The 15,024-nt window shown below is 43.0% G+C and overlaps 1 protein-coding gene across 1 annotated transcript in view; it reads left to right on the top strand.

The window, feature by feature from the left end:
* Window positions 1-3,033: 3,033 nt before the first annotated feature.
* ABCA13 (ATP binding cassette subfamily A member 13) overlaps window positions 3,034-15,024 on the top strand; it is a 459,896-nt gene continuing 447,905 nt past the window's right edge. Inside the window, 1 exon segment of the mRNA XM_069462020.1 lies at window positions 3,034-3,102. Coding sequence (XP_069318121.1) covers window positions 3,034-3,102 — 69 coding nt within the window.

The following is a 15,024-nucleotide window of genomic DNA, read 5'->3' as shown; positions in this document are numbered from 1 at the left end:
GGGCTACACCGTCGTCTCTCCTGTGTCTCCAACTTGCTGACTCACTCTGCAGATCTTGGGACTTGCCCAGCTCCATAATTACTTGTGCCAATTCCTTAGAGTAAATCTCTTTATATGTATAAACATAATATGCATATGGTTCTATTTCTCTGGAGAACTCCAACACAGACTTTGGTACTGAGAGTGATTCTAGAGGAAGATAATCTTAAGGATAAATTTCCTGGGATTGTTTTTCTAATCTGATTAGATTTAAAGATGCTAATGGCTCTATTTCCAGTAGTAAAGAGAACACTAAGAGTCCATGACATGATCTAGCAATAGAGATGCGCGAAATATCACTACTAGGTACTCCTAATCAAACACTTTTAAGAAGCAAGTGTCTGGGTCCTTGTGTATTTGGTACTTTACAGCATTTTTGTCACGCTAGTGAGCATAAGAAGATTGGCTGGTTGCTCCTAATGCTGCTGGAAAAAGCAGAGAAGGGATGAGCTGAGGGTCAGATTCCAGCAGATGTGCTGCATAGCGCCCTGAAAGCTCTGCGTGTGCCCTGGCAGAGACCTGCATCTCCTGTAGCTGCAGAGCTGAGATTGCTGCAGATCAAACCGAGAACATCACCCTGCACCTCGCTGAACTGAGTAGTGCAGGTTGAACTCCCAGCCTTGTGGTGTCTGCTGTTACAGTGGGGACACTGACTGGGAGGGGACGGATTCTGAAAGTCGGAGTGGGGATGAGTGGGAGGGCCCTGGTGACGCTGGGGACACTGAGCCCCTAAATTCTGACGAGTCTTCTTTCCCAGTGGAGCAGGTCTCCCCAGCCCCAGTGGAGGTGGCCTCTCGCCCCACCTCTGAGGGATTAAGCCGGCATCGCCTGAGGAAACTGTAGCAGCCTGCCCTGAGGCAGCCGCTGTGGAGAAAGGCTGCTCCTCCTCAGGACGCAGCCCCGCCACTCCTGTTTCAGTCTAGACCCACGACTGGACTCGAGTCCCAGCAGCACCCAAAGGTGAGGTACAAAGTACGACCCGTGAAAAGGTGTGCTACACTTCAAATGAACAATTTGTGTTTTCTAGTTCACACACGCAGGAATCTGGCGAACACGAGTGGGGATGGATCTAAGGATGTGGGACGCTGGTGGAAGGAACACAAACTTGGATGAGGCCAAATCCACTGATACGGGCTCACTAGGCGGAGATTCTGTATTTAATGTTGCAGCTCAGGGAGTCAGGAAGGACTCTAATAGTTTGATTGGTCGACTGAAACACAGACCCAAAGATGGAATTATTCTGGGAGTGTCTGTGAGAGTGTTTTTGTATAAGAGGAACATTTCAACTGGAGGGCTGAGTATAGCAGATTGCTCTCCGTAATGTGGGTGGGCTTCATGGAGGCAGTGGAAGACCTGAATAGAACAAGAAGGCTGACCCTCCCCTGAGTAAGTGAATTCTTCCCGTCTGGTGGCCTTCAAACCGGGACACTGGCGTTTCCTTCTGCCTTCAGACTTGGACGGAAAGGCCAGGTCCTCTCGGGTCTTGAGCACGCTGGGCTTTGCATGGAAACTACACTGTTGGCTCCTGTTCCCAGGTCTTTGGATTTCAACAAGATCTATGTCATTGGCTTTTTTATCTCCAACATGCTGACTCACCCTGCAGGTCTTGGGGCTTGCCCACCTCCATGATTGTGTGAGCCATTCCTTGTAATCAATCAGTCGATCACTTACCGGCTCTGTTTCTCTGAAAACCCTGACTAACAGCACTGCTCCATGGAAGCAATGGATGAAAGAGTGTCTATGCCCCTGATGATACCAGCATAGAAACACAAACACTGGCTGCTATGAAAATAGCAGGGGAAACCCCATGGCTGGGGGCTTTTCCTTATTCTGGATTTTTAAAAAAACATGACAGTTATCAGTGATATAAGGTATTCTAAGTGTTATCTGCAAAGAGAACCAGGGTGGTGACAAGTAGACGACCCTGACAGGCCTTTGAGGAGGGACAGGCCAACCCACTCTTAGATGCTGTGCCCCATCCTTCCAGGGAATGGCCTTCATGCTAATGCTGCCAATTATGTAACAATTAAATAAAATAAAATTGATATCCTTTTAAAAAATAAGTTTACAGAACAATTGAACCCATTTCTTTGCCAAAGCCCATGTTCCCTGTTTCCTGTTGCAAAAACCATTTATAGGACATTCACAGCTTGTGAAAATTGCTTTATGAAATTGAAGACCACAAGATGGAGTTGCCTGACATCCTTCTGACCACAACTGAGGGCAACAGGAACTTGGGGGCCTGGCCTCCAGGACATGGAGCAACCAGCCGCCTGGCTGAATCCATGATGCCAGTTAAAAAGTACAAGCAGGCAAAGATCAAACAGGACCTGCAGGTAACCCACAGGCCCCTCGCTAAGTCCTGCTGTGTCTGTGCCTGCTGCCTTCTGAAACACAGATCCTGACCCTTCTGGGGCAGATGGGTGAAGGAGAAGTACGAAGTGTGGGTGCAGTACAGAATGGACCTGAGACACCCGTCCCAACCCACCCAGACACCAACACTGCTTCTATCTCCTTCTCTTCCAGTTCTCTGCCGTGGGATCACCAAACCGGAAACATTTTGACAAATTAATATGACAGCTGCTATGTCAGGAGAGAGGAGGAATAATTCCATCCAGTTAATGTCCAGGGAAAAGGGAGATAAATGGTGAATGTGGGCATCACTTCTTGTTGCGTGCATCTGTTGTGTGGGTTCTTGGAGAGGGTGCGTGCGCTCCGTGTGAATGCCCGGGAAAGGCCCCGAAGGCAGCCTCCTGTAACCCAACCCTCCCTGGACCTTCCACTGAGCAGCCAGTGAAAAGATAAGATTTCTCAGCAGATGCAGAACAAGAGGCGACATTTGATGCCTGCTTTATTCAGTCACCAGTAATCTCTCTTGCATCACTCACTTTTGTTAGAATTGACTAATAGGCAACATGCCTTCTCTTGAGCCCAGCAGATATAAGCACCGTCCTTACAGGCTGGCTTCCTGACCGAGGACAGGGAGTGGCAGGCATGGGGCACTCTGGCCGCCAGTTCCAAGCCCTGCTCTGGAAGAATTGGCTCTGCAGACTCAGGCATCCGGTGAGTGCTTGCCTTGGTTTTCCACAGGGTTCCAGTGAGGTCTAGAGAGAGATTAGGGTGGTTCTTGTACCTCCCAGCAGGTACAAATGTCCACACTGCAGGGAATTTGGGGAGGTTGGATTATTTTAAATCAGAACCTGCCCTAAGGGCCAAAGTAGCGGAACTCTAATAACCATCATGAAATCAAGGATGTAGAATCTTGTCAGAAAAACGCTAAGTTTGCAAAACCCTAAAATAAAAAGTAGAATTTGAACTATAATTTGTGTTTTGCTTAACAAAATAGGCGTAGATGGAACCTACCTAAAAATGATATGAGCCATATATGACAAACCCACAGCCAACATCATTCTGAACGGGGAAAAATTGAAAGCATTCCCACTTAGACCTGGAACCAGACAGGGCTGCTCACTGTCCCCATTACTTTTCAACATAGTATTGGAAGTCCTTGCGAGAGCTATCAGGCAACAGAGCAAAATCAAGGGAGTCCAAATAGGGAAGGAAGAGATCAAACTCTCACTTTTTGCTGATGATATGATGCTATATCTGGAAAACCCCCAGGATTCAACCATGAGACTCCTGAAATTGATTAACGAATACAGCAAAGTCTCAGGCTACAAAATTAATATACACAAATCAGAGGCATTTATATATGCCAATAACAGTCAATCAGAAAACCAAATTAAAGATTCAATACCCTTCAAAATAGCAACAAAGAAAATAAAATATCTAGGTATATACCTAACTAAAGAGGTAAAGGACCTCTATAAGGAAAACTATGAAACACTGAGAAAAGAAATAGCAGAACTTGTGTTTTGAGCATTTCTTATGAAAACTGAATAGCAAAGGTTTAAAGGATAAGATGTCAGACACATTTAAAGCATAAATAGAATATCACAGGTACTGGCTCAAAGCCTGAGACTACACAATGTGCATAGAGCTGGGCATGACACATCTACTAAGTAATATTCTGTAATGTCATATCTTTAGTGTTAATTCACATCATTTTAGAACTCTATTCAAATTACACCAGCAAGATTTTCCTGAGCAAATTAGAATTGCTCAAACCAAACTCATGGGAATACTTAAATATGTTTCATTAAAACATATCCTGTAAGTGCATGTTTTAATGAAATATAAATTGATTACTTATTGTTATGATTAACCATCCTTTATTCCTGATGCTACTAGACAAACATTAACACCTATAAATATCATTTTCGGAAGACGCAGATCTGCAGTAATTTATAGACATTATTTCTGATTTCAAGGTCTATACTTAACATATGAGGTTTTTTTCTTCTGACAAATTCTTCTGTTTAAAGAAATTCAGTAATTGACATTGAATTACATTTTGCTGAATCCTTATAGCCAGAATATTCTTTCTCTCTTTCTCAAAGTAAATGTTAAAGGAGATGCTTTCTTTTTCATATGATCTTCAGGACCAAAACAATCTCAGTTGAAAATTTGTGCAAAAGTTTTAAGGTCAGGAATGAACGAGTGAGACACTCTTCATTGATTGTTAGTGCTTTGGTGTCTGTGTAGGTGGCTTTCTACTTATGGGCAGCATATTTCATTGCCGTGTAAGTCTGTTTTGGAGAGCTAAGCTTATTTTCCCATGAAAGAATGTTACAAGTGAAGGTCAGTTCCCCAGGCACTGTTCTTTCCACTTGCTTCATGCACATCCAACTCATTTAAACCTCAAGACAGTTCAGTGACTGTCTACCCCTCATTATTAGACACTGGAGTTGTTTAAAAATTTTCACAAGTATTATTGCTACTAAGGTAAACATCCTCATCAGAAATATTTTGTTCATTTGGGTATCTGAGGACCACTTATTCAAAACGGTAACTCCTGCACCCCACCCTTCTTTGCCTTATTTTTCTCTTTAGTACTTATCATCTTGTAACACATCACAGATGTGCTGATTTGTTAATTGCCTCTGGAGCCTACATTAGCATGTAAGATTCGTGAGAACTGGGCATTTTCCCCAATGCATTCACCAGTGTATTCCCTATACACAGAACAGTGCCTGGCATACGATAGATGCTCAATAAACATGTAAAGGAAGGAAGGAGTAAAGTACTTACTGCACCTCTGCTGTGTGCGAATAGTGGACGAGCAAGCCAATCATGGGCCCTGCCCTCAAGGAGCTCCAGTGTGTTCAGAGAAAAGCAACAAAATATGTAATTAAATATTTGACGAACCCACTTCTGGGGCTATGTCCTAGAGATGTCCCTGCACAAATGAGGAGTGATATCTGTACAAGGTTATTCATGACAGCACTGCTTATACCCGCAGCACAGTGAGAACAGCACAAGTGGTTTGTGAGTGGAACTTGGAGCTGCCGGTCTGGGTTCACGTGGCAGCTCTGCCACGTACTGGTTTACTTATTCAGGCAATTTCTTAACTAGGTTTTCCTCCCTGTGAAATGAGATTGTTTGCAAAGACTAAATGATTAAATGCGTGTAATGTGCTGGCCACAGTGCCTGGCACTCCTAAGTCAGAGCTGCTTTCTTATTTGGCCACAGTGCTGGAGGTGGCAGAGACGTGGCCTCGGACGTCTGTGGGATGCAAATTGTGGGCTCTGGGGAGGGGAGACTCAAGGGTGACTCTAGGTTTCTGGCTTGTACAAGTGGGTTAGAATAGAGCTCCGGGGGCATGAAATGTGAACATGTTTACATCTTTTAATGCTATTGCAGTGGAAATATTGAGGCCAGGCCCCTCTGGGTGAATGTCTTTGAACTGACCTATTTTCCCCAGCTTCCTCCCATTCTGCAATGATGATCTGTACATTCTTTTTTTCTTTTTCACTATGGAAATAGGATATTGGCACAAACTGTGGGATAACCAAACTAACTGAAAGAATAAAAGGTCTCAAACAAATGTTTATTTAGTGTATAAGAACCAGACACTAGGCCGGGCGCGGTAGCTCACACCTGTAATCCTAGCACTCTGGGAGGCCGAGGCGGGTGGATCACTCGAGGTCAGGAGTTCGAGACCAGCCTGAGCAAGAGCGAGACCCCGTCTCTACTGAAAATAGAAAGAAATTATCTGGCCAACTAAAAATATATATAGAAAAAATTAGCCGGGCATGGTGGCGCATGCCTGTAGTCCCAGCTACTCGGGAGGCTGAGGCAGTAGGATCGCTTGAGCCCAGGAGTTTGAGGTTGCTGTGAGCTAGGCTGACGCCACAGCACTCACTCTAGCCCAGGCAACAGAGCAAGACTCTGTCTCAAAAAAAAAAAAAAAAACAAACCAGACACTATCTGTAAGATGAAAGAAGCTTGTCTGTTTGTATATTTACTTTAAAAAAATCTTTCATTTTATTATATTTTATGATTATGGCTCCTTAAATATCATTTTATTATGAATTCAAACAGTGAAAAAATAAAAAAATAGTATAATAGATGAATAGTATCCATCATACTTAATATCTAGCTTTATAGATAGTTAAAATTCTACTATTCTTGGAAAAAATAGTTTAAATGGAAGCATATTATTACAACTATTTTAATACCACGTATTTTTTCCTTTTATTTTATTTATTGTACAAACAACATCATAACAAAAGAGAAAAATTTAAAAAATCACCTAAAATTCCATTACCCCAATTCATCTGCTACATTTGTGGTCTTTTCTTATCCTTAGGCATACACGGTGCAATATCTTTGCATAATTAAAATCACAATTTTTTTTCTGCTTAACATTAAAGCCCAACATTTAAAAGTTGCTGTATGGGCTTCCTATTTAACGGTTTTATTGCATAGTAGTTCATCAGTTGGACACATAGTTTATTCAACTATTTCTTTATGTTGGGCATTAGGGTTCTTCCAATTCTTATTATTATGAATAACATTGTTATGCATGAAGGACACATTTTCTATGGATCATGGGATCATTTCTCTTGAATAAATTTCCTGGGGCAGGGTTTCTGGGTCAAGGTAGGGCGCATTGCTTGTGGGCAGGGTGACAGCAGTCGACGATGCCCTCAGGAGCGCCCTGAGCAACCTCATCAGCATTGGCAAATATCCAGTGGCCATGAACCATGCTTTTCCTCATGAATTTACAAATTCATGTTTATATTTCATTCTAACTATAAATCAATCTGATCCATTATTTCTTATTTTAAAAATTTAATAAAAAGCAACAATAACAAAAAGAAAAGAATAATGTAAGTCAAGTATCTGCTCCTGGGGTGTCTCCTAGTCCTGCAGTCTTTTGGGGTTCTTTGTGGTGTTTTGATACTGAATAGAGTGGCTGAGCCCATAGCCTGTGAACCACAGATGACACAGTTCCACCAGCCTGGCCCTCAAATCATGGGGCAGGGATCCTTCTTGGGGTCGCTGTTGTCTCCATTCTCCTGCGTCTGTTGAAACCTTGATCTCAGTTCTGAATGTCGCTTCCTGTGACTACAGACCCCCCCACCCACTTCGCCAATTGGACAGACTCTGATCTCTTACTCTAGTAGTGAAAGCTGACACGAGCCTTTTGAGTTTGGTCAATTTTACTGAAGACTTGGGCTAGCAGAGGGGGATTGAAGCATATGTATTTATTTATTTTTTAACTGACTCTGCTAGAACAAAAGAAACATAGTTTAATACAAAGACATCTATTGGGGGTTCTCGATGACCCCGATATAACCAGGTCCCCAGGCAGTGTGCATTGCAAGAGATGGGAGAGACAAGACATGGACACAAAAAGTGAGGTGAAAGGGTGTGGGGAAGTCAGGAGACCACCAGCATTCCCATGAGCCAGGTGATACAGACTGAAATCTAGCACCCATTTTTATTCTCCTTTTCATGCTATAGATTACAATGATTTCACATGAAAAGCTCATGGGTTACAACGTGTAAAAGTTTCAAGTCTCCCCTAAAAGTCACAAGATGTCGTAACTAATTACTCTTTTATCTATAGAAGCAGGAACACATAGCTCGTTACTAAGCACAACTACACCTTAAGGTATGTACAGATAGTATCTCTAAACTCAGCAGCTGTGGCCCCTTTGATTGACGAACAAAGAGATTAGTGCTTCTTATTGGAGGTCAGCTCCCCATTGACTGAGACGTTCTACTGAGAAAGGGGAGGGAAGGAGATCAACCTGGTGTTTTTAAGAATTGGGGCCTGGGTCCTTTCTCCAGCACTGACATTTTGCAATCTTCCTCTGCAGCCGTGGGTGGCTTTCATGTCAGGCCGCTCCGTGGCTTTTTAGGCATGAAGCCCCTCAGGCTTTAAGGTGGGAGTCTGCTTTGCTGTGCTCCCAGAAGGCTGGAGTGTCCCTCAATGAGACAGTTAACTTCTGCCCTTGTCTCTGGCTCCTGCCCAGGCAGCATTCCTTCACCTCCTCTCCTCCCACGGGCCTCAGCAATGGGGCCCCTAAGCCCTGGTGGTCTTATCCCCATCAGACATCAACGTCCTAAAAACTTGTGGTCCACTTGCAACCAAGGGCCGGAAGGGACCGATGGAAATACAAAATTATGCTGGTCATGGTTTCACTAGGAACCCCATTATGCCCGTGAATACCATACCCCAGAAACCAGTGGTGTATACCCCAGATACCCCCCAATACTTAAAGCACCGCAGTCTTAATTTAAAAGGCCACAGTGGTAAAATACATACTTTCCTCTAGCTCAGCGGCTGAATTTTAGTTGAATGTCTGTGGTCCCCTTGCACTGGCCGAATAATGCTGAATTTCCTGGACACAGGGAGGCCAGCTCTGGCCATCCTCAACCGGGCTCTCTCTCCACATCAGAGTCCCAGGACCTCTGGTCAGTTGGTTCCAGGAGTCCTGGAGGTGTGCCTCAGTTTACTCAGAGCAGTGATCTAGGAGAAGCAGTTCAGAAATTGAATTAATGAAAAGCATTAATTTGTGTCTTTATAGCACGGAGCTGGCATATACTGTCTCCATTCATAATTATGGTATCAGCAGTGTCTTTTCTTTAATTTTGGTTGATCTTAATTGGCTTCTAATCCTTTAATTTTAGCTTCGTTTTCCTCCCACCTTCTTTCTCAAAGTACTAGTGATGAAATAAACAACCAAACATAAACACAACTTTGAAGGGAAATGGGGGAACTCCTTGTACAGAGAAAGTGGCTCATTCGGAGGTTGGCTTGGCGGCAGTAAAGCATCCTTTTTGTTCTACGTCGTTTCCTGAGTTGAAGAATGTAGGACCATCCAGTCTTCTAAAGGTAGGGAAAACTGATTGGATTTCAAAAACAGGCATCCAATTTTCCATTTACCAATTTGATTGTTTGTCAGGGTAAAAGAAATAAAATTCTCCTATGTTGCTCTGTTGCTGAAATTGTTAACAGCATTTTGGAGAAAAAAATTATCACTTTGTCAAAAGGCTAGATCTGGGAGATTTGACTTAGGATGGTGGATTTATGTGGCTTCTGTGAAAAACAAAAACCAAAAACCAGAAACACCTCTGAGGACCTCCTCCTTCCCAGGAGGCTTTTCCTCCCTGCGTGTGCACGCAGGTCTCCTTGGGAGGGTCTGGGGCCCCCTTGGTGCAGTTATTACTTTGGCCCAGATAGGCCTGAGCTTTTCAATATGAGACAGGTTTAAACAAAAACGAAACAGAACAGAACAAAAACCACACCTCATACTAACAATAACTTGAGAGAGCAGAGGCAAAGGCAACTCAAGGCTGTTTTAAGATTGTGTAAGAGGTGGAGGCTGTTTACTGGGGAACGGGTCGGACTGAAAGGCATATTCCTTTTGTCAGCTTGGGACTCTGAGGGCCCCTTTCAAGCAAACCTTTGTCTGAAGTCAGCGCTGCATTTTCCACCCCAAGTGTCCCTCCTCTGTCGCTGCATCATACCCGCTGGGGATGTTTTCTTCTTCAGCTGCCTGCTGTAGGCTAAGCCAGAGGGCTCACCCAAGGGATGCCACCCAAGCCTGGTCCGAACCTGGTCCTTGAGCTGTCTGTCCCATGTCAGGCATTCTGGCTGTCCAAACATGCCTCACCGGCACCTGCCATCCTGCAGGTCTGAATCTGGATCTCCTAGGAGATCGAATCTCTCCATCCTAGTTCCCCCTGTTGCTGTTCCTTAGGGATGAGCGGGGAGCAGCCAGGAGGCGTGGTGCCCTGTCCCAGATGGACAGGACCACGGCTGAGCGGCAGACAAAGGGGCTGATACAGAAGACTCGAAGTGGGAGTTATGCTAGTGTTGTGCTGGAATCCCGCTGGGCCCTGAGCGCACCGTCTCTCTCCTGTTCTTTTGTCACAACAGCCAAGCCAGATGGTGTCAGAGTGTCCTCTATCTCCCAGCATGGTCCTGGACCAGGATCCTAGCTTTATTCTTGCCTCCCACACTCCTGCGTGACAGGATTTCTTATTCCCACTTCACAGATGCAGAAAACTGAAGCCAGGGAGGGGAAGTGACTTGCCCAGGCCCATTAGAGGGAGGCAGCAGACCTGGCTCCATCTGATGTCGAGCTCTCACCCCCCACAGAACCCCATGACGCTCCTGCCCAGTTCCTTGAGTGAGCAGCACTGAAGAAACACCCTGAATTTATTTGGTGAAGACTAGAGTGGGTGAACTAGCACAAAATGCCACCAAACAATGAGCATCAGGAAACTCTGTCTTGCACATGCCAGGGATGGGTTTGGTCATCTCCACATGGTTAACCTTCAGGAACTACTGGCGGCATTACAAGAGGACAGCCTTCGATGCTGTCTCTAGCATGGCCTTGACCTCTGTGTCCACAGCACACACTGGCATGGGTGGTGTAAGTCCCAAATTCCAGGCCTAGTCGAGGAACCAGCTTTGCCACTTCTGCTGTGGTGTCTTGATTATCCTACCGTGCTACTATTTGGATAGGCCCTGTCATACTAAACATTACCTGCTTGCTGGGAACATTCTTAATAATCTTAGGATAAATGCTAAAGAGCACCATGGCTGAGCCAAAAGGGAACTCAGGTTATTCTCCACCTCTACAGTTCACGCCACCTGCCGGCCGGCCGCTCTCAACAGGAACGAGCAGTTCGTGTCACGCCAGTCGGTGAGCCCAGCACTGCACTGTCCTTGGCCCTGTGGGTTCTGTGCTTGCAAATTTAGTCCATGTACCATGGTCTATTAAAGTTCATCTAATTTCCTATTTTGAGGAGTTAGTGTAAGAATGAATTTTTTTCATATATATATTTTCTTATATGAATTGTCCATCAAATTCTTTTCCCATTGTATAATTAGAGGCCTGGTGATTACATGTATGGCAAGTATTTCTTGGGTTAATTGTCTTTTTTTTGTTTCTTATTTTTATTGCTCAGATTTAATTTGTATATCTTATCATCTTTTTGTTTCTTTATATTTTTTTATAATTTCAAAACTGTTGAAATTATATTTCATTTATCTACAGGTTTGATTAATACTCTGTTCTCTTCTAGTTTTTCTGGAATTAACTTTCATTTACTTAGAGTATACTTTTGAGTATTGTGTAAGGCTTTATTTTTTTTTTTTAAATCCAAACTCAGGTGGCCTAATGCCACTGTTGAATCGCTCTTTCTTACCTCCTTGTACTGAAAATATCATCTCATCATATATTTTGAAACAAAGTAGAATCTATCTTTTGACTTCCCATGCTATTATATTGATCGACATTTCTTTTTTTTTGCACCAATTTTGTTTTTTAAAGCATTGATACTTTATCATATGTCTCATATTTTGTATGATTTGATTCTGTTCTAGAACTTACTTTTCCTTCAGAATTTTCTTTGTTTTTGGAATATATTTACTCACCAAATATATTTGAGAACAATTTTGACTTAAAAATTAGTCCAGTTTGCACTTTGGGTAGATTTGCATTCACTGTAAGCGGGAACTTGGAAAGAGAGGGTCCTCTCAGCCCACCTCTCCTCTCTCCCCTTGGAGCCGTGGTGGCTGGATGACTTGAGGGTCGCTGTGGATAGAGCGCTCCACACCCCAGGCACTCACCTCCTGGCCAGTCTCCCTTTCGCTGCAGCCTTCCATAGACTTACTGGACTCAGCCACGGCAGAAAAAAACACTATCTGCTGTCACTAGTTCAAACATCCCAACCCTGACCACAACAATTGGGGATTTAAAAAATTTCAACAGACACATATATTTAACTTCATTTAAGAAAAAAGTAACAATTATTATGTATTTCATTGAATACAATGTATCAATACCCTAATGATTGCTGTTTAGTTTCTAAACTAATTTTTTGCAATTGAAACAATGTTGAAATAACGTTTTTTTGTACATATTTTAGACAATTTCCCAATTGTTTTCTTATGAAAAATCCATTGAATGAGAATCTTTGGGTTGAAGAGTAGGCACATTTCACAATTTTAAAATGTATTTCTTACTTGACTTCCAGGAAGCTTGTACCAACACGCTTCTCCTTCCAGTCCTCATATTTCATTTGCTGGTCTCCTTGGGGGAAGAAATTATTCCTCATTCATCTTTATAATGCCAAAGTCTCTAGTGCAATGTTTGACAGAGTAAGTGCTAAATAAAGGTTTAATGAGTGAAGGTTGAAAGAAACCCATTATTTTTCAATAGAAAGCTAAAAAGCAATCAAAAAAAAAAAAAAAAGAGGGAAGGAAGAAAAAGTTTGTTCATTTTTTTCTCTCAGTATTCAACTAACTAAAAGGTTTGTAAAGAGTTCACTTGAGGAGGGATTTTTTTTTTTTATTTTTTATCTTTTTCTCTTTCAGAATATTACTGGGGCACACAGGTTTTGGTTATGTGCCTTTCACCCAGTTAGTGTGCATTGTACCCGTTAGGCGTGAATGGGGAGGGAGTTTTGGACTTTGCTGGAGAAATTTTTGGAAACCTCAGCTCCTAAGTGTAAAGGATCTCGGCAGATCGACTGTAACTGTAGTTGCTATTCAGTGTTTGACTCTCTTCGACTTTGACTCATGCTTTGTTTGAACCCATTGTGCGAACATTGGGCGGTCTTTCCTTGCAGGGCTTAACAACAAGGACCTCAAACTATGTCTGGGAAAATCCCTTTTTCTGAGAGGTTGGTATCTAGAAGCCCTGAGCACCCCAAAGAGACATAATAGAATTTCACGCTTATTGTAAAGCCTTTTATTTCCAAGGACAAGGGCAACAGACTAATTATATGCTTTACTTCAGCTTCCTTGATATTCTACACTTATTATGATGTTTTCCACTTCTCTCAGCCAATGGGATCTCATGGCCAGCCCCTCTCCTGAAGGGTATCTTCTCTTCTCAGTTCATTTACAGTTTTAGTTTTTGTGCTGAAGCATTTTATTCTTTGTGGTTTTCAGTTGCAACCAAAACCACATGCTGTATGAGCCAATCCTCCCAGCGGAGGATTTAAAATGGATTTAAACTCAGTCTGGAGGATTCTTATTGAATCTGCAGGCCTGAGCTTCTGTCCCGGCTCTACCACAAATTAGTTCAAGGACACTGGGAAAAATAATTATCTTCACAATGTCCACTGTGTAAAAATCTTACCCGTCTCACTGTTAGTCGTGGGGATTAAGTAATGGGCGAACATGACCTTGTAAGGGCTCCAAGGCTACACAAATGAGCTACCTGAGGACAGGGCTTGGTCCTCTTGACAGCAGCAGCCCAGAAGAACCTCATCAGGGAACGTGTGAGGCTCTGCGTCATGCACTTCCCAAGTACATCCATCCCACACTCTCAGGAGGGACTCGGTCATGTTTGTTCACTGCTCTTTCCCTAGGCCCTGTGACAGTGCCTGACATGGTACACTTCCTAACGGACGATGAGTCAATGAGCAAGTGCACTTATTTTTATTGCTCGAGTACACCTCAAGTCATCGATCCGTTCTGCCGCTGATGGGTTTTGCATAACTGCCAATTTTGTTTTTCATTCAAGAATACGGCTGTTGTAAACACTCTTGAGCATTCCGGTTGGCTTACGTGTGTTACATCTTCTCAACAGCTATATATTCTGTTGAACCACATGTTTTTAGAGGTTTAAACCAGTCTAATATGAATAAATTAACAGGGTTCAACCTATTACATAGTTGTTGAATTACTGGGTTATAGAATTTGCACATCTTCAGCTTACTAATCTTGTCAAATTGCTTCCCAAAGTTCTTGTTGCTCCATGTGATCACTGGCACTGGATTTTGTCAGACTTTTTACTTTTTCCCAAATTGGTGGATGTAAAATGGTATCTCAGTGGGGTCTAATTTGTATCTGCTTGAGTACTACTGAGCATCTTATAAGGTGTCCGGATTTCACTCTTGTCTGCTCACGCCCTCTGACTGTTTTCTGCCGTGTTGCCTTTCTCTGGCCGGTTGGCGGACTTTGCACACATCCCGAGTCCCGGGTGCTGCGCTGTCAGTTTCGCACGTGGAGACAGATCCTGGGGCGGCGGCTGCCCCTTCCACTCTTCAGATGGCTTTTCTGAAGAACAGAGATTTTAATTTTAATGTAGCTTAATTTTCCTTTGTGGTTTATGGTTTTTGTGTCTTCTATAAGGATAAGCAAAGCATAAATAAGGTACTCTATGTTTTATTCTAAACATTTTTATGGTTTTTTTTTTTTAACATATTTAGAATTGTGTATATGATGGTGGTAAAGATCTAATCCATCCCTGTCTGCCCCCCGCCCCCCAGAATAACCAATTATATGGCACAGTTTGCGGAATAACAAGTTGTCGTCCCCTTGGTCTCTCAGACACCTTTTTTATATATTGAGTTTCCAGATATGCACAGCTCTGTTTCTAGGCTGTCTATGCTGCTCTCCAGGTTAGTTTGCTGATTGTGGAACTATTAATCATAGCACGGTGTTTTAATTACTAATATTTTATAGAACGCTTTGGTAGGTAGGAGGACAAGTTCTTTCAACCTGTTGATGAAAACTGTCTTGGATATTTCTGACCTTTGTTCTCCCAAATACAATCTAGAATCAGGTCGTTAAGTATGACAAGAACAGCAAAATCAAAACAAAAC

Source organism: Eulemur rufifrons, chromosome 29, assembly GCF_041146395.1.
Source record: "Eulemur rufifrons isolate Redbay chromosome 29, OSU_ERuf_1, whole genome shotgun sequence".
Classification (NCBI taxonomy): Eukaryota; Metazoa; Chordata; class Mammalia; order Primates; family Lemuridae; genus Eulemur; species Eulemur rufifrons.
Note: the sequence above shows the minus strand (reverse complement) of the source record. Positions and strands in the feature narration are given on the sequence as shown.